Source organism: Hypoxylon trugodes (assembly GCF_022578975.1).
Source record: "Hypoxylon trugodes strain CBS 135444 unplaced genomic scaffold F4822scaffold_4, whole genome shotgun sequence".
In the NCBI taxonomy this organism is placed as follows: domain Eukaryota; kingdom Fungi; phylum Ascomycota; class Sordariomycetes; order Xylariales; family Hypoxylaceae; genus Hypoxylon; species Hypoxylon trugodes.
Window position 1 is genome coordinate 3,094,362 of NW_026250019.1, and position 26,189 is coordinate 3,120,550.

Consider the following 26,189-nt stretch of genomic DNA (forward strand, 5'->3'; position numbering starts at 1 on the left):
AAAGCGGGTCCTACTGGATACCCTTCGAGAAAGATACGCATCGAAATATCTCCCCAAGCCACCAAGTTAAGAGTAGCAGGTTTCAAAAGAAAGTCCACCAACAACTTAAGCTGGTTGCTGTCTGTTGCCGTTCATAACGAGGATCTCACATCCTAATGAATTATTTAGATTTGTTCATCTACTTAGACTGATTAACATCATCCAACATCGTATGTCGTCGGGTACTATCGATTCGAAAAGCATTTGGGTTGCTTAGGTATGTTCACATGGTACTTGCGTCGATAACCATGTTAACCTAAGTACCTAGATATGTATATGTAAGCTAATTGCATCTACGAGGCCGCCACTTTGACGCCGGTGTATTCAATTTCGGCAAGTATAGCGAAAATCTACGATGGCCAACTCCATAGACGAACCTCTAGAGTTAACGCCACTCGAGTTTCTCCGGTTCTCCTCTGCATCGGATCATCGACCATTACTGCTATTCATGCCTTCCGACTTGACTTTTAGTCTAGAGCGTGTCTGTTTGAGAATCCATGGATTCTACCGTCAACTTTCGAAACCGACTCAAACTCGAAAATGGAGCTTTCTACAAGAGCTATAGGTGAAGTTGTTCACCCAACCGCAGCTTTCTACCTTCCACCTTCCGAGAGCAGAGAATCATTCACGCCTTTCACTTCCGAACGGACCCCCGGATCTTCCTGGGAAAATTCATTCATGAATCCTAAGAATCGGATAGATAGCCTTGAGCTACCTCAGAATCCTCTTTGGCGAGTCGACGGGTGTGCTGGCTTAGGCACCCAGTACTACGTCATTCCGCTATTTTTTCGACGAATTCCTCCCATACGAATGGATGTCTTCGTTTCTGACTTCCAACCGTCTTTCATCCGCGAACAACTCGAACTTGACAGAGCATTTCATACCAAGGACTCAGCCCGTCTACCCAGACTCGCCATCGCAAAGCATATTGTTCGAATCCTGCAATGTTGGACTACGACTGAGTTTCGAGATCTAGAATCCTTTGAAATTTTCTATAAGAGCGTTCCCTTCGGATCACGTCTGGTCTTGGAGGGTATGTCACTTGATACTAGCCAAGTTCGAGTTAGAGTCGGCCTCAACCACAACCTAGAACGCAGACTACTACCACTTTCGAGGCTGGCACATCTCTGGGGGTCGAATTTTCCCTTCCCACAAGTCATTGATTTCTTCGATCTTCATGTTGTTAGCGTTCTACATGACAGTGTATGTCTTGTCAAATTTCGCGAGCAGCTCTGCATCTTCAAAGCATTGACTAGCGGGGCAAAATACCTCTACCATGAACTGAAAACGCTCTGCACAATCGAGCCACACGCCAACATTATTCAACGGCCAATGCATATCGTCACCAAGAGATGCAATTTCGGCACGAAGAGGGCTGTCGCCGGATTCACTACGTTTTACCACTTAAAGGGCACCCTTCGCGACATCCTACCCCACCTACGCGCTCACGACAAATTGCGACGTGTCGATCAATTGAAATGGTCAGTGCAGTTGACCAACGCCCTTGAACACCTGAAAACTCGCTCGGGGACCTACTACCCCGACTTACGCTTGGATAATATCGTCCTATCGGAGAATTCTGACGTTATCATGGTTGATTTCGAGCAGAGGGGTGTCTGGTGCGAGTTTGCTGCCCCAGAGGTCAATGCTATTGAATACATTCGTCTAATTGCAACCGATGAGTGTGTCCCTGACTCTATCAGTGAGAAGTATCGAAAGATCTTGCATGATCTAGTGCCAGGTTTCGAGACACTGGAGGACGAGAGATATACGAACCCAGAACATGGATTCAACCTACCTTGGATTGCGCTCAGCGCAGTAGAGCAAGAAGCCGCGGAGGTGTACATGCTCGGTAGGGTGTTATGGTGCATCTTCGAAGGAGTCAGCGGACCTCAGAAAGCGGCAGTCTGGCAATCATATCGATGGGAGCCAGACCTTGAGTTCCCCGAGTATAGGAGGACACCACCTGCAATGAGGGCCCTGATAGACAAGTGCACAAGGGGGAGGAGAGGGACGCTGAGCAACATCGTTATAAGACGACATAGCCATCTCCTTCTAACTCACAAGGCCGCTGACGAGCAAAACGCCCTCGAAGTCAAAGAAACTGCGAAGCGCTTCTGGTATGCTGAGATCCAGGAAGCAGAGGAGTTCCTAGAGCTTAGGGAATCCCGGCGCCGCAAGGGAGACTGGAACGATAACTACTACGAGCGTCCTACCTTGAGGCAGGTCTTGAAGGCTCTATATACATTCCAGAAAGAAGCCTCTTAAGTCCTCGCGATCACTGTAGGAAGATGCTAGAGGCCTGGGATGACGCTTCAACACGAGCAGGCCGATCCGACTTCCCCCTTGGCAAATACAGGACAAGACAAGACACGACACTACGAAATCATCGCAGCCATGCTATCAAGTGCCATGCCGTACCTAAAGCAAGACGCCGGGAGTCGCGCTTCGTTGGCGCTTCTAGAAATAGAAGTACGGCATTCCTCAAGCCCTTGTCGCTTGATCTGAATGAAACACGCGTGGAAGTCGTTAGTAGCAATAAGCTCCTAAGTATGAAGACGAACCTATGGGAGCTCTAAAGAATCAGAGCTCGATTCCAATCATTTTGTTTTGAGCCGCATGGCTGGATAGGCTGAGTATGGTATCGAGGTGACTGGGTTGTCTAAGACATCCCTAGGGTTGGTAGTATATTCACGAAGGTCGAATACTATACTCAGTATTACGCAGTCAATCAATGCAACCGATGTTGTCACACCGCTTTGCCGTCTGCCTAGTTCCTATAGTGATCTTAGCCTCCAACCTGACTCACCCTTTACAAGGCTACTACCACGTACTTTCTAACTTGTACAACACAAAATCAGCTATCTCGCGGTAAAATACGATCGTCGCCTTTTACTCACATAGTTGCTAGGCATACTTCCGAGCGTAAAAAGCAATCAAGCCCCGTGCCATTCCCATGTGTTAGGGTATAACCATCATCGCTTGCCTAAAGCATCGTGATTCGTCTTCACACCGACTTTATATTGACGAGGCGGAGCCCAACGACCTCTCGCCGGGGACATACATATCTCTCAAGTCACTTGAAAAGTTAGACCTACCTAGGTAGATTGGAGCCTGGAGCTAATACACCCGCATGAATGGTATTCACCGCGGTGAGCTGAAGGGTGCATTGAGTAATGGCACTAGAGTTTTTCTCAGGAAGCTTGGGGACCATTGGATCAACTTGCTGATCCCTTAGCGGTACCAGGAGGATGGATCGATATAAGGAGCGATTTCCAGATCCCCGCACCTGCGTCTAAGGAGTACATTGGCGGCTCTTGGAACATGCGACCGCGATGGAATGAGTATCGAAAGCCGGGCGAAGTGGCGAACCCGTCCCGGGAAAAGGGGAATATTTCAACGCGGCGCAGCACACCATTATAAAGAGCGGTATCGTTCCATAACCACATTATCTCATGGACAAAGGGGCATCCCCTAGAAGAAGTAGGCGATCATAATCGGACGCGATACCCAATCGGATTAAAACTCGCAGACTTTGGGGGAGGCAGAGCATTCTATACTCATACCGCCGAAGTGGTAACAAGTCATTCTCGACTTTACTGATGCCTATCTATTTGTGTGCGGCAGTGTTTCTTCTCCACGCGTCGCTGGGATTAAAAATGTGGTTTTCAAGTGTGTAAAATCTGAGGTGGTAGAATGTGAGATATGTATGTCAGCTTGAAGCAGAGAAGTGGGATGATCCGAATGCCGCGGGCGTGTAACAGGGAATTACCCCGGCTCGTAAGACCGAGATAGGTATGGTATATTTCCGGGCCTATCTCGGGGAAGTCCTAACTAAGATTAATTATTTGGGCTTGGGCTTCAAGCCCGGAACAACTCTCCATCAAAAAGTCTCCTAAAAAGTCTCCTTTGATATTGATAATATGGAAATTATTGACGTATGATTATCCACCGCAGGCGCCCTCAATTCTTGCTTGTTTTTCAAAGGAATCAACTACACTAAGGTGAGGGAGGAGTGAGAAGCCTCGCTGGCCGCCCGACACGGTCGGCTTTCGCTGAAGACGATAGGTGGTCGCGCCAAGAGGCGGCCTAGTCGGAGGCTTTGGGGCCCAAAAAGAGACCCGTAGCCATAACGAGCCTCTCTAAATGAGCTACGGTCGCATTCATGGCCCAAATCCGCGCTCCTTATACTATTCACAAGCCCCCGTATCCGGCCAAGGCAGAAAGTGAAAAATTATAATGAAAAAAAGGGGAGGTAAGTTAGCAGAACATCCGTGCCGAAGGTCCCGATTCGGTTTGATCACCAATCACAACCCCAGTCAGTCCTCCGTGGCTGATGAACGCTATTCGTCTGCAAGGCTATATCTTATATCATCACGAAATCGGATACTTGGTAATTGGTACTCTTCTTTTATTTCTTCAGCCTAGAAGTATAATACTCGATTCGGCGTCGCCACTGGTCACCCATTCTGTCGGGTTTGCTGATTACTTATTCGAGACATTACCCACGCACCCATGATGTTTCGTTTGAAGAGCCACGTAGTATCGCTTCATCTGCAGCGTCCATTAGGTTAGTTGTCTGCGACTCAGCCATATTATGAACAAGACTAGCAAGCAAGTATTCCCAGGCTTCCATGTTGGTCGCGGGATCTTCTACCATGGACATTTATCCATTCTTGCTGCTTCCTGGCGGTAAACCGTTCTTCATCGGCGTTTCTTCCCCCACGTCTACTGCTACCCTGGGTACAACACACCGACTGACGAAATGTATGACTGTACCCTGAACCAACACGGGCCGAGTGGTCGCTATTCTTGGTCGGCTCTCTTCTTATAAGTGGAAGCTTGGGAACCTCACTCCTCCCAGCTACCCCCATGATGGTACTCTCCTATATAACCATCAAGCCATTTCCGGTACGGATGCCAGTGAATCCTTCGGTATCATACCCGTTTCATCGCACATCATTCGATGTCCTCTCCGACAGAACGTTTCAGAAAGCTTTCACTTGAAAGTATGCCTCCTATAACTCGCCTCCAGAGCCGCCGGCAGCGGCAAGAAGCTGAAGGGGAGATGGAGGTGGAGGACTCGGGTTCAGAGTCAGACGCCGAACCCGACTTTGAAATCGACGATGAGGGTCTCATGGTATCCCCATCGAATCTCGAATATTCTTTGGATCTCCTGGATGAAGAGGCACGGGACAATATTACTAGGGCTATAGAAGTCCCTTCACAATTTGTGTTGCGTGGCTGCCAAGCTGGAGACCAACGCTGCCTCTTTTTAATAACGGAACCGATCGAGTACACAGTCCGGACGGGAACAGACGAAAGTGGCTACGGCGTCCCCAGCTGCACCTGTCAAAGCGGCGAGCGCGGCGAATCACCCTGTCGCCATATTCTCTGGCTTTGCGACCAGATTACTAGTCAGGTCTTGGGTATTCAGAGGGATCCTTTCACTCTATCACGATATGGGTACCCAACGGAGCTCGGGAATCCATATGACGCCATATCAGACTTTCATCTAGATATGCTAGCTGATAGCCTCCACTGTGATGTTGTGGGTCAGTCGCCAGATTTAAATCCCAGGCGGGTTCGAGAATCAAGGGAAATGCTCGCTTCCCTGAGCGAGGTTCCTGTTGATGAATATCGTCCGGACCTATTCAACAACCCTAAGAAGAGCAGACGAGTTATCAAGCGAGGTGATTTAGAGCAAACGATATTCCACATGCTGCTCTATAACGATGACTTCTTCCAATACTTCCTTTCCTCTATGCGGGCCGAAGAACGCAACAAGGACAGATTCCGCAGTCTTCGACATCGAGCAGACGCGGCGCTAGCTGGCTTACACCAATACGCGGCTAACCCATCTCTACAAAATGTTGCCCGACCAAAAAATGTGGAATGGTGCGCTACACATCTCATTTCGATAACACGCCAGATCTACTCCACTATTCACAACACAGGCAGACAACTAGAGGACTGGGAGCTAGAAGCGGCGGCGCAAACCTCTATACATGTACTAGAGCAAGTGGCCAACTATAACCGGGACTTTGGCCCTCCGGAACTCCCCAAGGAACGACAAAATCTATTCCATCGACTCATCGGCAACCAAGATCAGAACTTCGTCATCGACATCTTATCCTCCATTCCACCCCAAGTCCTAGGGTCTTGGGGAGTTGAACTCACAACGGTTCTAGAGAAGATTTCTGAGCAAGAAGTCCCTGTATCATATACTATGCGGCTAAGTTCACTCGTAAGCCATCTACGCTCACGAGGGGCACCCGCGGGCTCTAAGCGGACCCGTCAGGGTAAGGATAGGCGGGCAAAGCGAGTGAAGTGAGCTGGCTTCCTTCTATCAATATGAGCATTTCTAGGGTGGACATGATTCTTATCAAACGGGCCGGAATCTCATTACTGGAGCTATGTCTACGAACAATACAGTATATGATTAACTCGTTGCGGAGTCGACCTCCCTCAGGAGGGAGGAAGGATTTAATTTTTACTCGTCACTATATTCGTTTCCATTCTCTCTTTTTCTGACCTTTTAATCCACAACTTACTTATATAGGCGGCTTTGATAGCCCAATGCCTCTGTACTTCTCTTATGTTCATCTACCATATAGTGTAAGGTTATTACGACTTTATAGACCGGGTAGCTCTCACGATAAAGAAAATATTAAATAGGATATGTAGCAATGAAGTCTTGTTTTACTCGAAAATACCCTAGAGCCCTTAAGCTATTTGGTGGATCGTACGTACCTGCCTTCACCTAACTCGCGAATACATGGTGCACATCATACCCCTTATTCTTACCTTCCATCGCCTTGCTCTAGAGTTTCAGCCACACTTATCCGCTAAACGACCTAATCCTTAACTCGAAAAACTTGCCATTACTAGCATTTACGATAATCCATGTACTATATCCCGACGTATAATTCCACATACCCGATATCTACCTTGGCTTCGTGCCTGGGCGGCAATTATACGAGACAGCCAGCCCAACCTTCGAGGTCGTGACCTATACTCTGCCCCTTTTCCCCTTTTCCCCTTACCCCTTTCGTCTCTCCTTCCTCCCCTTTCTACCCCCTGGACCCCCTTGCCCCTTCCCATCTAATTTCCCCCGGCGCGTGATTACCTATTTAAGCTGGAGGCAATCGCTACCCACAGCAACTGCGGTCCGAAATTCTAGCCCGAAAGAAGCTTATTGGAACCCAATCTTATGAACCTAAGTACCCCCTTCCCGACCGACTCAGCGACCGGCCGGGCGACCATGTGGGACGGCCCCGGCGTCCTCCGAAACCAGATGCCCGCGCCGCATGGTCGTATGTACTAGATACAATGCAATATCCTCCCTCATTTAATCTCGTCTCATCTTTCCTGCAATCCCAGTTCATCTCGTCTGCGCGTTTCATCCGATCTATCTCATTTCTCACATTGTTGTTTCGTCGCATGTCACATTAGCACGCCTTGCCTCATTCTAGCCTCCCATTCAATTCGATCTTCGTCTCCTGCATGTAATTGCATGCAATTTCGGCACATGCTACAGGGCTCACCGAGAGATCAACAGATACGGACATAGGTGAGAGAAATGGGAGGGAGATTCGTTACACAGGCGAAGTTGTTAGGCGTCGACTTGCACTAAGTCCGCAGAGTTGGTGCAACCACACATCTATCTACCTTAGATAACCTAAGAAGCCCAAGGAGAAAAATACCTCGGTACCTGAATTAATAATGTCTGTCCGCCTTGCTTACACCCATCCATCCATCACGATATTTTAATGAAATATTGAGCATCCTTCGATCCGGAACGCAAGCCACCTGCCGCCACCTTTACACAAGGAGGGAGCATATTAGGTCAGATTCACAAAAGAGGTTTTTTTCATCACACATTTTGCTTTCAGGAAAAAAGAAAAGAGAAAAAGAAGATGCAGAGGGAGGGGTGGAACTAGCAAACACACTCCCAAAACCCGCGGCGGCCTCAAATCCCCGTCCGAGGGGCCGTAACGTCGCATTGTGAGGGGAAACGGAAACATCAGACGGCCGCCTCGAATCCGGCCGACATATGCACATCACCTAAGACAGAAAGAGCTTCTACTTTCGAGATACGTAATTGCTTTTGTTTAAGTAATCGTTTCACAAGGAAACATCGGATCTTATGTATGTCTCAGCACTGACTCGCGGATAATTACCTATCATTCAATAGGAATTGTATTACATGTACTTAGGGGTATATCCAACGACGCTTTCCGCCATGAGCCATGGCCCCCAAAGACAGGATGTTCGACGTCACACACATCTCATCTCATCTCATCTTGTTCCATTCCATCCCATTTCATCATACCCTCGACACGACCATGGCACACCTTACAAGCGATAGGCCAATAAGTCGCCTAAGGTTGTCCCGCCGGCCAAAATTCAAAAAAGGATAATGCTGATGATGATAATGCCAAATATCCCCATTCCCCTTATCTATAAACCCGCAGTGCAGCCGCTGGGATGCCAAAACAAACCCCTTCCGAATTTCCCAATATTAACTCATGATATGTACAAACCTAGGCCAAACCAATGCTTAGGTACTTAATTCATATGTACAGGTATCTTCAAACCGTAACGCCAATATCCGGGCCCCCTGCGGCCTCGATCTCCTCGCGTGCGCGCACATTTGCGATGGCGCTCTGTAGTGCGCTCGTAAGGTCGACATGGAACAGTGGGCGATTGAGACCGTGTACCGCAACGCGTCTCGCTTCTCCTGGCCTTGTGAACTCAGGCGCTTTGTTCGTAGTCGTGTTGCTCTTTGACGCCGCAGATTGCGTTATGCTCGAGGCTGCGCTAGGTTCAGGCGTGATGTCGTCTATTGGTTTGCTGAGCGTTGGTCTTAGAGGATTGGTCGCCTCCTTCTCGTTGGCTTCGAGCTCTGCGGCGGCTGCGGCTGATTCAGAACCCCCAATCTCGGCGACGCTGAAAATGGACTTCCATCGTGAGTGTAGGCCGTCCGGCCGCGGCGTCGGGTACCCGAAGCCAGCGGATACGAGACCACGCTTTGTCCATCGGTTGTTTATGCAGGCGAAGTGGAAGTCTACTATGTCTGGCGTCGTATACCGATCTAATTGGTTCCGCACATCGATGAGCTGTTGCACCGAGGTCACGTCAACATTATTGACTGAGCTGAAGTCGAATATTATCGCCTTCAGTGTAGGTAGCTGAGTATTCTCGTGTTGCCCTTTTTTCGGACCTGGATCGTTCCATGGTCGGTCACCCAGACGTGCATAAGTATCTGTTTTTGTACGGCGCGTGTAGGCAAAAATATGACTTGTAAGATAATCTAGTGTGTGACTAGCGCTCGGGTAATTGAACCCTTCAGCGAAGCGGTAAATGAAGACACCAGGATAAGGGCTGGAGACCTCGACTTCTGGATTGGAGCCATCGCCATGGTCAATTGGTAGGAAGACATTGCGTGTAGGGGGAGATAGAGTAGTATCGGAAATGTCGAAGGTTCCGTATTCTCCCATCACATTGTTATCATTGCCGATAAGGTGGTCGCCGAGTACAGAGTGTACCTGAACCCTGCCGAGGAATCTGCCATGTGATTTTAGATGACGGAAGATAAATATGGCAAATGAAATGCAGATTGTTGCATAGATGCCGTTCTCAATGGTTGAGAAGACGGTAACGAATACACCTACGAAGAAGATGAAAACTTCAAGTGGCGATATCCTCCAGAATTTGTAGAGCGTATTTGGAGGTGTGATAAGGTCGCCAACAGCGTGGATGATGACAGCGGCAAGGGAAGCCGAAGGGATATAGTAGAATACGGCGGTAAGTGCATAGATAGCTAACAGTACTACGGCTGCTGTAATGACGCCCGCAAAGGGGGTTCGGACGCCTGCCTTTGACTTTATTGCGGTACGACTAAAAGAGCCTGTCGAGGGATAACCTCCAAGGAAAGGCGCGAGAACATTAGTAACTCCGATGGCAACCATTTCTTGTGATGGGTTAATAGTATAGTTGTTAACGCGACCGAACGATTTTGAGATGGCGATATGCTCAATGAGTAGAACAATAACCGTTGCTGGCAACTCTCCCACAAATGAGCTGACTATATCCGTATTGAGAGTCGGAACTGCGGCGTGCTGGAAACCTATTTACTAATCGTAAGAGCTCGGCCTTGTTAATAAATAGAGTCGGATGCTTACCTCGAGGAACGTCTTTGAGAATTGCGAAGGCCGGATTGTCGCGACGGTTCATATTTACCAACCAACTAATCATAGTGTATAACAAAATGACGAAGACGGCCCTCAATGTCGAGAGGAAGAAAAACAACTTATGACGGCTTGGGTACGTTTTCGCTAGCCAGGCGCACGAAAAGCGTATAAGGTAGAGCATCGCAAGCGCAGTCAAGCCCATAGCCGCATTCAAATCCGTCTTGCCAAGATTTTTCAGCGTATTGATGATCACCAAGTATGTCGAATCCCTTGTTGAGAACCCGGTAATACCCATCATTGTAGGCACTTGTCCCGCGGCAATGTTAAGAGCAGACCCAGTCATAAAGGCAGCGAGCGATACCAGGGGGATTAGTTCGACAATCCATCCGCATCGAATCAAGCCGATGAAAAGCACGATAGCTCCAGATATGAGAGCAAGTGCGCTCGCAATGACCCAAGGTGTATCTTCATATTGAGGCAATTCCTTGGTGGCCTTCGCGACAACGGTACCAGTGACAGTAGAAACAACAGCGACGGGCTTCGGTGTATTAGCGACACGAATATTATATAGGGTCGCAACGACTTACCCCTATTGTTATATCCTTTGAGGTTGCGAAGAACCAGTAGACGAGAACGCCCATAAATGACGAGTATAAGCCAAATTCCACCGGGACATTTGCCAGTTTAGCGTAAGCCATCCCTTGCGGTACGACCACAGCACCAATGGTTATGCCTTATATGAAGTTAGTTATGAATCATTTTTCAGTCTATAGGTGAACAAACCTGCAACGAGATCGCCAAGAAACCATTGTAAGTTATAAAATCTGATCCAGGATAAGAAAGGGAATAATGATCTGAAGTAGTTCACCACATCCCGTCTCGACGGTGCAGTCTCAGCTAACCACTCTGCGCTCGTAGGTTGTTGCTCAATGAAGCTGTCTGCAGTTTGCGTGGAAAACACCGACTCTCCCCTGGTCACGATATCCACATCAGGGTCGTCAAGTTTGATACCCAGCACTTTGGCCAAACCCGGGCCGAATTGACTGGGTGAAGGCATCGTGATTAGAAGTAGGGGATGAGAGGCCTTGATTGTGACTGCTGGTTGATAATAGGCCTAATAATCGGGGTGAGTCAAGTATAGTAGCGACTTGTACTAGACGAGAATCGACCTAGGGGTGCATCCAGAGTATGCCCCTTTAAGTACCAGATTGAGGTTCGACGTGCCACAACAAGAGCCGTAGGCTAAAACGTAGCCCTGAGGTATCGTGGTACTGGATTAGGTACTGGCGGCCATCGGAACAAAATCAGACAAGATTGTTTTACAGGACCAAGTTGGTAGGACAACGCTGTAGTGGAAAGGGGATGAGTTATGGCCGAAGAACGAAGACAATATAATGTCGAGTTGATAAGGGAATAATCTATAGTTAGGAGTAAATAACTATGGCGAGTTGAGATGCGTAACACTTAGATCCTGGATGTTATACCGACAGCTATTGAAGCTCGGTAAGCACAGCGCAAAGGTTCTAGTTGTCGTTTTACTATGATAGCAAAGTAGCTAATGACCCGAGCCACGAACTTGAGTTTGTTTTTGACAGAGAGATGTTCGCTGCAATTTCGAGATCATTTAATCGTTAAATGAGAGTTTGTACTTAATAAGAACCAAAAGTTTGTTGACCCCCGTAGACGGACTGGGATAGCGGATGGGTCGAAGTACGTAGTCTCTGTGGATACTTTCAAGATCTCAGATTGCCACCAAGCGAGCTGGCGGGTCGAACAGTGGTCTCGGTAGATAACAATAGAAGAGGTAATCTTATAATAAAAAAATGTTTAGATGAATCTTGAACAGTTATAATGAAATATGAGAGTGACAGCGTGGGTAGGTGTTAACTGGTATACAATACCATTCTGGTGATCAGCGGATGCTCCGGATTGGCTGGAGTATCGATGGCGCAATCGGCCTTAAACCTTTCAAAGTCTAGCGGGAATGTCTTGGTAATGGTGAAGTTGCGACTTTCATTCAACCCCTTATATGGTCTATGGGCTAAAGGAAGAGAGTAATCTGGACGGAGACCAAACACTTAGCTGTAACGACCCCATCTTGTCATCTTGTGATCTCTAATGAAACCTGAATATTTGACGAATTCCGGCAGTTATTGTAGTATGTTACGATATATGGTCATGTATTGTTACCTATTGGAGTTCGTAAATGGAACGGATGAGTACATACGATGATTACAAAGGTGCGTGGGAGAATGTGGAGGACACATGGGAAAGTTGAAAATAGGAATATGTGATTGTACCCCGATTAGGCGAAGAAACGATGAGTGCAGCCAATCAAAAGGCTTAAAAGTATTGTAATTGGTCCAAGCGTCGATGACGCGATTTCCTCCACGGCTGATGCCATCATTATAAATGCAAAAACCCCATTTTATTCATACGGAAATATGTATTTGTATCTTTACTTATGTCATAGAATTGAATCAAATATATAACTTTCGAATTGATCTTAGACTCAGCGGAAATGTTCTGTTGAGAAGGTGTAGAAAGTCTAAAGTTATGGGTTTATTCTTATGAACTTATGTGTATTATGTAACCCACTGTGTCTCCTTTTCCTCTTTCACAATCTGAAAATGTGTCAACTGCACAATACCTAGACTATTTAAGTCTTCGCAAGCTAAATTTTCAAGAGACGAAAAGAAATGATATACCTTACACTTAAACCCACGGGTGGTTCGTAAGCGCCGCGTACTCCCTGTTCCGAAGTATCGCGAACCCCATAGTTTACAACGATTGATACAAGCTCAGACCATTTCCCTCAGTGGGTAAAACGTCAGCAAGATTCGAGTTGGTTGGCAGTACGAGCTGCAGTTTCATATCCTCATACATATTCATGTAAGATCTCGGTAGGTAAGTGATCTTCAAGTAGGTGATAGTTATTCCCCGTATATTAAATACATGTGTCTTCTAAGCAAACACATGTGGAGCGATTGTACCTGCAGGCCTTTTGGGGGCCGTATCTCGGTGTTTTCTTGGCGAATCTCAGCTCATGAGCTGAAGAGGTCGAATGGTCGCCAGCCATTCACATATTAAGCTAAGCATCTCATGGCGACGGGTTGTAACATAACCCAAGATTAAAATCTTTCACATGCAACTTTACTTAATTTACTTCTGATGCATAATAAATCATGATAGTCATCTATCGTTATCTAAAGACTTATGCATATTGAGTGCGATAATGTGTAGACTTATATAAAATAAAGAAAGAACATTGGACAAACTCTATTGAATATCTCTGCATGTACCTATTTCGTATAAAAATTTTCTTAGTTAACGCGTTCAGCTCGCGTTAGATCTTAGTGGAAGTGAGGGGGTCTGTGTTCCTACCACCTAAGTACAGGTATTCTTAGCTTTTTTAGTGTCGGCGCATGTACCCACAATACCACCAACCTCTCTTTCTGCCCTGTTTTTCCAATTGTACCTGATCGTCGCAACTACAACACTACAACCTCAAATGCTATTTTGACATCATCACCGACAATCACGACCTCGACAACGGCGATAGCTTCTAACTCTATTTTCTCCGCAAATTTCTCTTTGGCTACTGCTGTTTATTCACCAAGATGTCGAGCCCAACGCGGGAACCAGGCCCGCCTGTCGCGCAACCCTTCAATGCTTCAATCACCACCCATCTCCATGCTCCCCCGTCGCCTCATACCCACAGAGCACTGCGCAAATTGCAATCCGCGCACAATCTTGGTGCCGCTGCTCGAAATTCAAGTCAAGGATCTCTATTATCGCAGAATATCCTTCAAGATCTCCGAAGCGACCGTGCGCCCGTTCCCGCTCGTAACTATAGCAATCGATCGCCTCAGAGAAACAGAGCCAACTCGGACGCGACCCCTCCCCCTACCTTCCCTAACAATATCTTCATGTCCTTGAATAGTAGAAGAACTGCGTTGAGTAGAACTCCGAAGGTGGCGGATACTATGTCCCTGGATAGGTTGATTAGGGAGGGACCCCCTGATGGAGATGTGGATGGCGCTTTAGAGAGCGCGCGACTGAAAGTTCTTGACCAAGGTATTAAGAGCGACAGCGATGGCATGGTACGATCTTCCTGACATGATCTGCCAATGATAATTAAACTAATATCACCCAGTCGCGAACTAGAATCTACGTCTGGCTTATCTTCGTCGATGCGCCGATCTTCCGAACCGATGATTATCTTCATCTTATCCATCGAGGTGCTTCGCCGGCTTATTCTAAGATCCGAAACGACACTTTCCGAACTCTGACCACTGATCCTCTCTTCCGTCGCCGTGTTAGTGAGGCTAGCTTAATCCGTCTATTGAACGCTATCGCTTGGAAGCTTCACGATGCCAAAGAGGAACGCCGCCCGACAAGTAGTAGATTATCTCTTGCACCGATGTCTAGCGCTAGCAGCTCTCGTAGCGATCTTTCACAAACCGACTCCTCCCCATCTGCAAGGAACCGTGCCCGCGCCCTCACTCTCACGACAGAGGGCTCTGATGCTACCGCATCAGAGCCGGGCACCTACGTACAAGGGATGAACGTGCTCGCTGCCCCGTTTCTATATGCGGCTCGCAGTGAAGTGGAGGCCTTCTCTGCCTTCTACACTCTCCTAACAAAGGAGTGTCCCGGATACATCAGGGGTGCAATGGACGGAGTTCATCGCGGACTAGCACTTGTCGACAAAGTGCTAGCGATTGTAGATCCTAAGCTAAGTTCCCATTTGACATCTAAGGGTCTATCGGCGGAGATTTACGCCTTCCCATCTGTCCTCACTCTTTGCGCGTGTACCCCTCCTTTGCCAGAGGTGTTGAAGCACTGGGACTTCCTCTTCGCATACGGGCCGCATTTGAATATTCTGTGTATTGTTGCTCAACTGATCATGATGCGAAATGAACTACTTACTTCAATAAAGTGAGTACTATCTATGATTCGGTTGCGGGAAAACAATACTAACAAAGAAACAGTCCTAACAAGCTCCTTCGATCATTCCCAGCCTTACGAGCGGAACTAGTTAAGCGAACCGCGCTAGCTATCATCAAGATGATACCCGACGACGTGTACGCCGAGATCGTGAAGCACGCCCTATAACATTACTATACCGAAATGATGTTATATCTAGATGATGCGACGATTACGACTGGTTCTTTACGAGTTAAACTTTACGATTTAGGCGTAAACGCTCCTGTAACAACAATTTACGATGAGGAACTAAGGAACTTGGAAAACACTCGACACATAATACCTGTATCGAACCATTCACTCGTTAGGTCCGGCACCTCGAACAGGTAATCATGATGATGACCTACGCATATACATTTCTCTCACGAGATCCGGGGAAAACAACGAAAGGGGGGGGGAATATTCCATGCCTTAATATGGTACTAGATGATTTCTCTTACAACTGAAAAGAGGTTTCAAGGGTTGAACTTCATGATTACGCTTTTGATGATCTTATGATTTCGCATGATTTGCGTTGTAATAACATAGGGAAGAGGGGAAACGGAATGGAAAGGAATGATTGCTATGAATGAGCTGGCTTCATAGAGGAACTGAACTGTAACTGTTATTAGCTTACGCATATACGAATAAACGCATTAATAGGCGCGCCTTTGCGCGCGCTCTGTGCCCTGAATAATTATGTACTATGGCTTTGATGTGAAAGGGTTCTAATTACCACATGGTTCTTATATACTACGATATAACCGTAGGGAGGACTTGTTCAACTTCGATGGCTGGTTGAAGTTGTATGAGAGTTCAACTTCACGTAGCGTAGGAATCTAATATTCGATAATTGAGCCTTCATATTTATCAATAATTATAAGGGATATTCTATCCACATGGAAAGCTATTTCTCGTCCCCTTACTAGGCGTTCGTCGTGATTTCTCCCTTCGGTGCCTAGCCTTATCCATCTTCCTACATATCCCTCTTCCCCTTTGCTCAGGGGACAACGGCCTCATGAAGGGGCAGGTATGTATACTACTGAACACGCGATGAGATAGCGTATCGACATTGAATTCCATGCAATTAGTTTGACTTAAGCCACGCTCACGGTTGAAACATAGTAAAGGGGCCTTGAACAACTCTGAGGGGTACTAGGTAGTGAAAATGTTAGTATATAGCCATCCCATCTAAAATGTCATGATGATCTTTTGAATATCCATCTATATACTCGCTCTATCCCGATCCGCTTCCCTATGCTTAATGCTCGCTGTCTTTCCATACGCCTAACTTCATATTCATTAAATCATTCCCGAAAATATCATAGCGTCCAAGAGTCTTCATCTTCTAGTGTTATTCGTTGTACCACGATACACCAAAACTCATAATGCTTGCCCTCTCGATCTTGGCTTTCTCATTATGTGGGCTTCTCGCTTCTGCGCAAGGGAGACAAACCCATATCCCCATAATGCATCAGAAAAGGCAATCGGTAAACTGTGAAGAAACCTATGGGGAGGGTTCGCAGCCGTGTGGAGGTCCCGAGGGGACCTATTGTTTCAATCCAAACCAAGGCCAAGTGAGTAACCAATATACAGATTGGCTATGTGAAGTACTAACTCCTAGTAGACGTGTTGTGCAGCAGACAGCGGGTTTTGTGATGCGGGGAAATATTGCGCGCCCGTCGCCGGTTATTGTTGTAATGAGATACGTGTTTGACCTTCGTAATTGAAAAGCCAAACTGTATTAACAGTAACCAGGGAGAAGACTTGGAGACGTGTGCTAGAAATGCTGGCTTCGATCTTCCAGCTTCCGCTTCAGATACACCACCCACAGGCGCCGTTGCCATAGCAGCATCGACCGTTACCGATCGTACTATAACCGTGATACCTTTCCTCAAGGCATCATCAACGCAGATGCCAACTCCGATCCCAACTCATATTGATATCCAGAACGGAGGGTGCTCATTTGGTACTCCAGCCGACCTGACCACGTCTGCACCGGTACCGACATTAATATCGCACACGAATGGCACGACTCCATCTATTGTCCAAGTCTCTTTTGCGACGAGACAACTCGGTATTCTAGCCGGGCCAATGACCGTGGTTGGGATAATCGGTGTTCTGATGACGCTCTCATGAACGAACTTGAGGTAGATGGAGGACGAGAAGTGGGGGTTCTATATACGATCTGGAGGCTTACGTGGTTATCTATCGATAATTGGGTATCATGCTTCGAAGTCAATGCATTGGTGCATCTTAATAGGTTGGGCAACCTTCTTGTGCGCGGCGAAAGGCACCGGCAAAGAACTCCTGCATCGCAACATAGTGATACAGGATTCCACCAAGTACGGCGAACTGTATTCTAATTAGTAATGGTATAATGAACTGGACGGTTAATAATACTTACGTGCCATAAGTTATGGGCATTGCCACAATAATCGAACGCACCGGGGAACCACCGTTCGGGTACTTTACTGGCGTAGACGCAAGCTCCAATGACATAAACAGAGAGGGATTTGAGCAGGTTAGATCCTGTGTAGAACTCGAAAGCCCAAGCGGGACCACGTGTGAGGATGATCTGGAAGACAGGCATAAAACCAGTCGCACCGAGTCCCACAAAGAAGCCCACCCTCAACCATGCCTGTTCCTGGCCATTAAACTTGGGATGCCAAGGGAGGATAGTGCCAGCAATGCCCAGTACAGCTGTTGCGGTTATGTACGTCCATCGACTAATAGGCTCGCAGTAAAAGGCTGTGTATTCGGTTGTCATGATTGATGCGGCAATGAGCAACGAGATACCCGTGTAGTCAATGCATGCAAACCGCTCCATGAGGGTCTGATCTGCTACACAATTCATCGTGTGCCAAATAGTGCTGCAGACTAAGCACTTGCAAGCTGCAAAAAAGAAGACCGCCGCAATGAATACATCAGTTTTGGTGTAGAGGGAGAAGTCTGCAGACATTGGGTAAAAATAAAACGCAATGGCCAAAATCAAAACTAAGCCAAGGGCATGGGACCAAATGTTAACCGTCTCGTTCGAAACACCGAACATTGAGCGAACGCAGCCGATTTTCGATTCGGTGAACCGATATCCGCTGAGGATATGAGGGTTAATTCTCCATGGCACAGGCAGTTCCTCATATTTGATCAATCCTTGCTCTTTAGCACGAGCAATAGCTTTTTGTATGTGCTCTTCGAGAGATTCTGCAGCGCGCCAGGCTCGTCCAATACCATCGTCTACGACACCACGAGCACGTCCTAGACTTTCGTCTACCACTCGCCGTCCCTCATCCATTAAATTTCCAGCAGTATTAGCGGCATTTGCGAAACCCTGGTCGCGGAATTTCAGGGCTCGAGACTCAAAGTCGGTAAGCATACCGTCAAGGAGTTCAACGCCAACACGGGCCTTCTCGTTCATGGACTCGGCAGCTGCTAAAGCTTCGTGGTATCTTGTATCCAATGTCTCGACCATGACCTGCAGACGCCGCCGGCCGGCACCAATAACTTCTTCTGAAACTTGGGAGCACCGTTCTCGTACCGCTTGCAAGGTTGCAAAGGTTTTGGATATACTCGCATCGAGGTCGACTAATTCGCTGTAGCTCTCGAGATATTCAAGCCTCCTCTCCAGTTCCGAGAGGAATAAATCGACCTTTCTATGTTAGAACCCAACAGGCTATATAGCTCTCGGCAATCAAGGCATATGTACCTTAAGAAGCAAGCCCTCTTCCCCGTCCATTATTTGCTGAACAATGGAATGTCTTCTTCGAGGAACAAAAGACGAATGCCGCCTACGTCGTGGTATGTTTTCTGGGTTGGCTGTGCTGGAAGATTGGGCACCGGCCTGATCTTGGTGGGACCCGAAGGTGAAGGTAGAGGTGCAAGACATGGTGAAAGAAGAGCCTATGGTCGCAGTGTCGTCGGTATTGTCGGTGTTAGAAAGTCAGATAAGAAAGATTGGTGGTGCCAACTAATAATAATAATCATAAGGCTTGGGCGCTGTTGTACACCGTCAGACGTCCCTGCATAAGACAATCCTAACCCCAAACGAAGAGGAAGCTGACCAGTTAAAGCATAAGAATGCAGGATACTGTCTAGAGATTGGTCTTTGAATAGTTCAATGTTTCAATGGCAAAGGGTACTGGAGGCGAAGTGGAGGAACATTGGCTTTCACATGTAGGAGGCGGATAATGTCATTGGTTGGGGAGACGATTCAAAATGTTAGGAAGCGGTAGGGCGGTTGAGAAGGAGGGATGGACAACAATCGGACGAAGCGGAGCAAACTAAAGCAACTAAAGTGTAGCTTAGATAAGATCGGAGAACTCAACATCATGCAAGGGCTGATTAGATCTCCACAATCCAAATCCTATTCCTCTAACGTGCCTTCTGTAATTCTATCCCAATGTACTGGTTACTATTAGCACCGAATCATATTTATACGCTGCGTCATTGTTTGCTACACTTTAATCTGTCGCAAATGATAAAAAAAATAAAATAAAAATAAAAATAAAAATAAATAATTTGGTCTGCGAAAACCTACCCACCTTCCTGGATGTCAACTCGATACATGTACGCTCTAATAGGCGATGATTCAAAGCTCCATCCGAAGAATTATGGTTGCATTGCGCAAAGGGTGGGTGGAAAAGCAAATTGTACATGTACGAGCTGACACCAGCTGTGCCGTCCTAGACAATATTAGAGCTGTGGCGGATATAAATGCTGACGCTAATTTCCACAAAATCCGTATCAACCAATCAGAAAGTTCGCAAGATGTCACTCGAGCCAGTTCAGGCGAAGAGCGGCAAGCGGAGATTGAAAACTCCGGACCTCCACCTAAGACCTTTTGAGTTATTTGTCCCACCATGCCACCTTACCTAATATTCAACCTTTTTTTTAGGTAAGGCTAAAAAGACCCTACCGACGAACGGCCTAGACGTATTTTGATTGGTCATTCTTTCAATAGTTCTGGTCGCGTCGAGAATTCATATCGACGTCAACTCTGTAAACTAAAGATACCAGGTGACAATCAATATTCACTGTCTTCTATTCGTAATCTGTCTTAATTTCATCTTCGCATCCTGAACGACCCCCCTCTTACCTCTTCCAATATTCTAACGATGGCGATCGACGATATTGTGACCGATCCGAACCTATCGACCGTGCTCGATGCCTCCCGCGATACCCGACTACAGGCGTTGAACTTGGTTGACCAGATTGCGGCAGCTGATCCTATTGAGACAACCTCTCTAGAAGCTCAGCAAGAGGCTTCCAAGCAACAAAAGCTCCTAATCACCAACCTCGCGCAACTCCGAGGCCTTCATCGAGCCGCTCACTTTGGTGCCCGCCAAACCAAATCGCAAACATCCGAGGCGCGACAAGAGGTTGATCGCCTCCATCTACAACTACAGAACTTATACTATGAGCAACGGCATTTGCAAGGGGAAATTATAGCTTGTGAATCATATGAGTTAGTTCTCAGTGAAGTTTCTATTTTATAGATACTCCCCGATATAATTCACCCTTCCCAATCAAGTCCGATGTACACATGAAGAAATAGTCACATCCGCACTTCAACGCCTCATCTTGCCCGTAAGCTAACTGAATTCAAACACAGCCATACTTATCAACAGCTTCCTCTAATACCACTCGAAGAGTTTCTCTCATTGAAGCCTGAGCACACCGATGACGATGAAAATACCCTAATGATTGCGCGAATCGAGCACGAGCGTAGCGAACGAGAAGCGCTAGAACAGAAACGCACGGAGCTTCTCAAGCGAAAACAGAAGCTTATTGCGGACAATAAGAAGAGAAAGGATGATCTTGCGAATCTTGATAAGGAATTAGAGAAGTTCATTGATGTGCGTCGATCTTGGAGAATATTTCGACTTGTGCCTCTACAGTATTGCTTACATGCTATTAGGCTGCTAAACCTATTCAGAGGCTCTTCGATAAGAACGTCTAACCTTATTAAAGCAATGGGAAGGACCACTATGTTCCATAGTACGTAAGTACAGAATTGCACATGCCATAGCTTTTCTTGCCCTGGATTCTAGTAAGATTATGCCACCATATAGGGTAAGGAGCTCTTCATAGGTCCTGAATGCGTGCTGATATCCGGCTAGTTATGACAAACGATACCTGCCTAGATTGTCACCTGACCTTTGCGCTGTGGGCCGAGATAGTGAGGCGCTTCGTCGCTAAGACGGCTTATACTCGTGAGGATGAGACGGTGTAATCAATGGAAGGATTACGCGATGGGAGGGGCGCACCCGGGTCAATCTAGAGACAGTACCGGTATTAGGACATCTACATGGCATTTGAAGATGGGTGTTGACGAACTGGAAGACGATACATACCAGCTTTCCTACATCAAACCGGTAACCGTCAATTTACTAGCATGCATATTGGATTGGAAGTACTGATGATCGGGAAGACAAGCCGATGACCTACTCTGGCTGGGGGGTGATTTTTATACTTGAGCGTCAAAGATTCGCTTGGAAATGGAGGCTCAAACATAGTGCCGTATTCTCCGTATGAACCAGATCCTAGATCAATGAAACGATTCGGAAAATATGAGTGTTCCATTATAAACGCGTGACAGCGTCCATTTACACGTAGTACGAACATAAGATTGTCTAAGATGGTTTATTTACGAAGCTTCGATCAAAATCACATCTCTGCGTTATTATATAAATTAATACCAAATAACATAAAGCAAAAGTCAAGATATCATACCATCAGTTATAATTACTTTCCCTTTCCCCCAAGAAATCACTGCAAAAAATCAAACACAATTGCGGGCATTGTTACAAACTTACGACATCTACCGCGAGACAATGCGTGTCAAAGCATGGATCAGACAGCTCCAACAATCTGACATGGTTTGGAACGAGAAAAAAAAAAGATTCTACGATCACGTTGATTGGTCATTTCAGATTCTCCATACAATATATTTCGCGACGCGTTTTTACTGAATATGATCAGATACAAACGCGTCGGACACATCCGAAATCCTAAGGTAGTAAGGCAAGGACCGTGGAAGCATTATATTACCTTATGGGGTATCATTATTAAGTATCGGCCATCGCCAATCGCCAAGTCCAGGATAGATATTTCGATAAGCCTTGCCGAGGACCCTTTTATCGCCAGTGAAACCAAGCTGCCCCAGACCTCCCCATCGGAAAAGAAGTTAGCGCCGCCTATCTTGTGATGGGGCGAGCGATTGGAACGAGCGAGGGTTTAACTGAATGCGATGGATTTTTTGTTTTATATACTCGTACCCCCTTTATTAGCTAATAGAAAGTCAAACCCCCTTATAACAGAACTAACTAGGTAGTGTAAGAGAGCTGTCAAACTCGTGCCAACTTTGGGCTTGTGCTCTCTCTTCCTCCCGTAGCCAAAAGAGAAAACCGTACTGAAAACGGGGTCTCGCGAGCCCCGGTAAGTAAGATAGATCCATTCGCTAAGATTTCTCACATCCGCGCGAAGGCAGCAGAATTTTGCACCTAGACCAAGAGAGAGCGAGGTACAACCCATCCCCATACCCTTACCTAGCAGCATGTAATTCGAAAAAATAAGTTGACGGATCCAGATCGACAGTGGGCCAGTAATCTCAACCGACAAATAAACGTGGACGTCGGTTCTGGGTCGGCCAATCAGAATTGCCCGAGCCGCATGTTAAATTAGTTCGCACAGTCGCACTCAATGGGACATGGTGAGCATGGCCCGGACGCTGTAAACCAGGGTCATGTGCTACCTACTTTGGTCCTGCCTAGGCCAAGAGCGAGCGAGAAGAAGCTGGATGATCATCAATATCCACTGCTGTATGTAGGTAATTTGCACCTTTTATGGTACCACCGTAATGCGTAATAAATACTTCGTCCCTTGAGATGTTTGTTGGCGGCCTCCGCACTGTCCTACACTGGATATACTTATGGGAGTATCTGGTGTGCGTGCATGTGTATCAGAAATATCCAAGTGGGATATAAGTTTCTTGTCGGGAATAAATGTTATATAAACGAGACGAATGGTCAATAATACATATTTTGTGAAGAACAAAAAAGTAGGCCATTGTGATCATCCGCAGGGGTTGTGCCGATGACGTTTCAAAATGGTTTGTATGGTTTTGTTCGGTTAGGGGCAAAAAGCGAGCTTAGCTTAGGATTTTGAGAGAAAGCGAGGTGCTGTTTCTGGCAATTTGGCCTAAAACTGCGCAATTCCATTCGCGAGGGGTATCCGACTACTGTAAGCAGCACTGTGCGTTAATACCCTAGTTTCTTCCATCGAAAGCTAAAGTGGGATAATGCCTTAAGCAGGAAGGCACCTTAGGTAGTACCGTACCGAGGTACGAATACATTGTATACGAAAATCGATACTAGGTCATTGTACATGGGTACGACGAGAAAAAAGAAAAAAGTGTCGGAAATGCGCTTTGCGCGGGAATGCAATGTGGCTGTCGGCAAATACATAAAAGAGATCATTGCAATTAACCGTGTAATCGATCAGAATGGTCCGATATTTTCTCTCCCTTCGCAACAATGACGTTCACTTACTGTACACAGCCCGGTTCTCATCATGAATCAAAGAAAGGAAACAATATAGATATATGGATAAGGAAACGTGGCATGACGACGCCACTGACGATATAGGTTCATATCTATGGATCTGTCTCGCCAGCAAGCACAATCATGGCGCAGTTTCTATCTCGATATCGGCAAAAATGCTTGAATGCTTGAATGCTTGACAAAACAAGAGTCTGATGACGAGAGAAAGGTGACGACTTGTTGTTGGTAGTGCGTGGCTAAACAAGGAAACAAGCCACCGTGGCCCACGCACTCGGCTGCATGGATATATGTAGGTGCATGCATCTGTGATGTCGAGGTGCAGGAAGATAGCTTCAGTAGCCGTACACCTATCCTACCTAAGCAAGTGGGTTTGGGATGTAGGGTATCATGCTAGAGGAGTAGTTTCGGCGCTGAATTATTAGTATTCCGAACGACAATTTGTCCGGCATGAAAAGCCGTTACCCAATGCCACACGACACATTACTAGCTTCAAGTCATTGAGGGGGAAGCATTTTCCTTTTTGTTCGAAATACGTCGTATAGAAATAAAGACATAAAATAATTGAAACAATGCCCTAAGCTTTATCTCATACGGCCCCCGCGCATCATTTGAAACATGAGGCGTTTATACAAATGTAGCGTATTGTAGCGTATTTAGCTTAAGAGCAATGCCACCATCATTCTGCTACTATACGTACGTGCCTTAGTAGCGGTATAGCCCATGCCCATGTGTAAAGTAGTACTTGTTGCATGTGAAGGATCAGACATGGTATCACCTCTTGCATACATAACCTGAAGCTGATCGACCCAGCTGACGGGCTTGGTGCTTTCTTCTCTGTAAGATACCATGTAAGATAATATGTAAAAGAGGATAGTGATACAGTAGTTGAGGAAAAGCAGAGGCTGGGATTGGAAGAATGATTCTACCTAGGCTGCGAAAGTAGCTAGCTATACTATAGCTTAAAGTGAGGTATGCTACCAAGAGTCAGATGGTGACGAAAGTAGGGGGCCATGTACACACCATCAAGAAATCAACTCTGGGGTGGATGGGGGGGATGGTGTAGGATGCATGCATGCCGCCCGGCAAGATAATCAGATGCTTGAAGAACCGTTACCTATCCGCATAACCATAACCATCCCATCCCACTTTCTTGCGGTCTAGTCTACGGTCTGTAGCCTACCACTCGATGGCGAGGGTATTGCATGTGCTACTACCTTGGACCTTGACGATGATGATAATATGTCGGTAATGTGTAGGTTGTAGACGATGAGGTAGGAGAATGGATCTATGCGTTATGTACCTGTCCAGCGATGGTAATACCTAAACCTACCACATCGAAGGTACTCACTTAGACTTAGGTAGGTACTGTACCTATATGTCGCAGCCACAGCCTATGATTTAGTTGCACTTGCCCTGTGTCGCACTACTTGGCTGCTTAGCTGAACCCGCGTGCCGCAGCTGAGCCTATCGAAACTGACGTAATATTGTACTTTCCTAAGGCTCAATTTGTTGAAGATCAAAGAGGCTGAGGGATTCGACAGGAACGATTTTTTGACTCGCTCAGCCAACAATGACCGGCGCAAAGTCTAAGTAATCCACTAAGAAATCAGCCTGGGGCGGGATAGGTTTATGGTGCTAATGGGCTATGAACCTTGCACATGCAACTTATACTCCCCACGTAACCTAAGTATACTTAAATTTGGTAACGTGGATGCCTGTGTCTGGTGTAAATGCATGTGGAAGTACATCACATTAACCAAATCTTCCAAGACACACTACCTCTTAAGTGCATACATCAAATCTGTACGCATTCTGCATACTATGTACAGTAGCGTAAGGCAAAGTTGATAAGAATAGAAGCTGAAAATCATCCCTTTGTTAATACATAATTTACTCAACAATGACAATAACACATTTTAAAAATTTTCGTTATAGTCATACAAGAAGAAATAGTATAGGACTTGACCTGTCTTCGGTTTAATTATGTTGAGTACCGATCCGATTTCCACAGCATAAACGCCGTATAGATATTTATAATACAGCTGTCTATGTAAGCCAATTATCACAGGCAGATGTTGGTAGGCATAGATAGATTGATTTCCATACCTGGTGACCGAGTCGTAGAAAAGTATATCTGTCAAAAATCATCTTGACAATTTCTATCATGCACACATGACTTACATAGAATCTTCAACGTGAGCCATCGAAAGAATCTCGTTGGCTGCATCTAGATAGCTAATAGTCTAGGGGGTCATCAATATGAGTCGAGTACCTAGGACACAGACAAGGCTTGCCCTGTAAGGCCAAACCCGGCCATGCAGCTATGGAGAATTGAGTTTTCGGCGGCCAGGAATGCTCTGTGCGCAATTGAGAAGAAAGAAGTAATAGGTAATATTTCTTAGTCATTGCCTTTTAGAAGTTACTG

At 46.4% G+C, this 26,189-nt stretch overlaps 8 protein-coding genes across 8 annotated transcripts; 5 read left to right on the top strand and 3 right to left on the bottom strand.

The window, feature by feature from the left end:
* The first annotated feature begins 248 nt into the window (after positions 1-248).
* On the top strand, positions 249-2,782 carry F4822DRAFT_226780 (uncharacterized protein). The gene is made up of 3 exons (XM_051454078.1): positions 249-256; positions 308-317; positions 440-2,782. The coding sequence occupies exon 3, from the start codon at positions 580-582 to the stop codon at positions 2,305-2,307; it is 1,728 nt and encodes a 575-aa protein (XP_051315937.1). The 5' UTR covers positions 249-256; positions 308-317; positions 440-579; the 3' UTR covers positions 2,308-2,782.
* A 2,268-nt stretch (positions 2,783-5,050) lies between these two features.
* F4822DRAFT_428507 (uncharacterized protein) lies at positions 5,051-6,373 on the top strand (the record flags this gene model as incomplete). The annotated part of the gene is made up of 1 exon (XM_051460925.1): positions 5,051-6,373. The coding sequence occupies one exon, from the start codon at positions 5,051-5,053 to the stop codon at positions 6,371-6,373; it is 1,323 nt and encodes a 440-aa protein (XP_051315938.1).
* A 2,260-nt stretch (positions 6,374-8,633) lies between these two features.
* Positions 8,634-11,292, bottom strand: F4822DRAFT_437156 (putative sulfate permease; the record flags this gene model as incomplete). The annotated part of the gene is made up of 4 exons (XM_051462388.1): positions 8,634-10,171; positions 10,227-10,773; positions 10,823-10,968; positions 11,019-11,292. 4 exons carry the CDS (start codon positions 11,290-11,292, stop codon positions 8,634-8,636), a joined length of 2,505 nt encoding a protein of 834 aa, XP_051315939.1.
* Positions 11,293-13,720: 2,428 nt separating this feature from the next.
* Positions 13,721-15,516, top strand: F4822DRAFT_227462 (TBC-domain-containing protein). The gene is made up of 3 exons (XM_051454080.1): positions 13,721-14,338; positions 14,392-15,176; positions 15,230-15,516. Exons 1-3 carry the CDS (start codon positions 13,856-13,858, stop codon positions 15,351-15,353), a joined length of 1,392 nt encoding a protein of 463 aa, XP_051315940.1. The 5' UTR covers positions 13,721-13,855; the 3' UTR covers positions 15,354-15,516.
* Positions 15,517-16,712: 1,196 nt separating this feature from the next.
* On the top strand, positions 16,713-17,342 carry F4822DRAFT_428510 (uncharacterized protein; the record flags this gene model as incomplete). Its single annotated transcript, XM_051460926.1, has 3 exons — positions 16,713-16,780; positions 16,831-16,900; positions 16,962-17,342. 3 exons carry the CDS (start codon positions 16,713-16,715, stop codon positions 17,340-17,342), a joined length of 519 nt encoding a protein of 172 aa, XP_051315941.1.
* Positions 17,343-17,459: 117 nt separating this feature from the next.
* F4822DRAFT_428511 (HlyIII-domain-containing protein) lies at positions 17,460-19,089 on the bottom strand (the record flags this gene model as incomplete). The annotated part of the gene is made up of 3 exons (XM_051460927.1): positions 17,460-17,558; positions 17,611-18,852; positions 18,910-19,089. The coding sequence occupies 3 exons, from the start codon at positions 19,087-19,089 to the stop codon at positions 17,460-17,462; spliced, it is 1,521 nt and encodes a 506-aa protein (XP_051315942.1).
* An 877-nt stretch (positions 19,090-19,966) lies between these two features.
* F4822DRAFT_401091 (Fms-interacting protein-domain-containing protein) lies at positions 19,967-21,771 on the top strand. The gene is made up of 4 exons (XM_051457912.1): positions 19,967-20,667; positions 20,815-21,058; positions 21,121-21,275; positions 21,323-21,771. The coding sequence occupies exons 1-3, from the start codon at positions 20,318-20,320 to the stop codon at positions 21,160-21,162; spliced, it is 636 nt and encodes a 211-aa protein (XP_051315943.1). The 5' UTR covers positions 19,967-20,317; the 3' UTR covers positions 21,163-21,275; positions 21,323-21,771.
* A 369-nt stretch (positions 21,772-22,140) lies between these two features.
* F4822DRAFT_401092 (uncharacterized protein) lies at positions 22,141-23,368 on the bottom strand. The gene has a single exon (XM_051457913.1). It carries the CDS (start codon positions 22,758-22,760, stop codon positions 22,467-22,469), a length of 294 nt encoding a protein of 97 aa, XP_051315944.1. The 5' UTR covers positions 22,761-23,368; the 3' UTR covers positions 22,141-22,466.
* Positions 23,369-26,189: the final 2,821 nt, after the last annotated feature.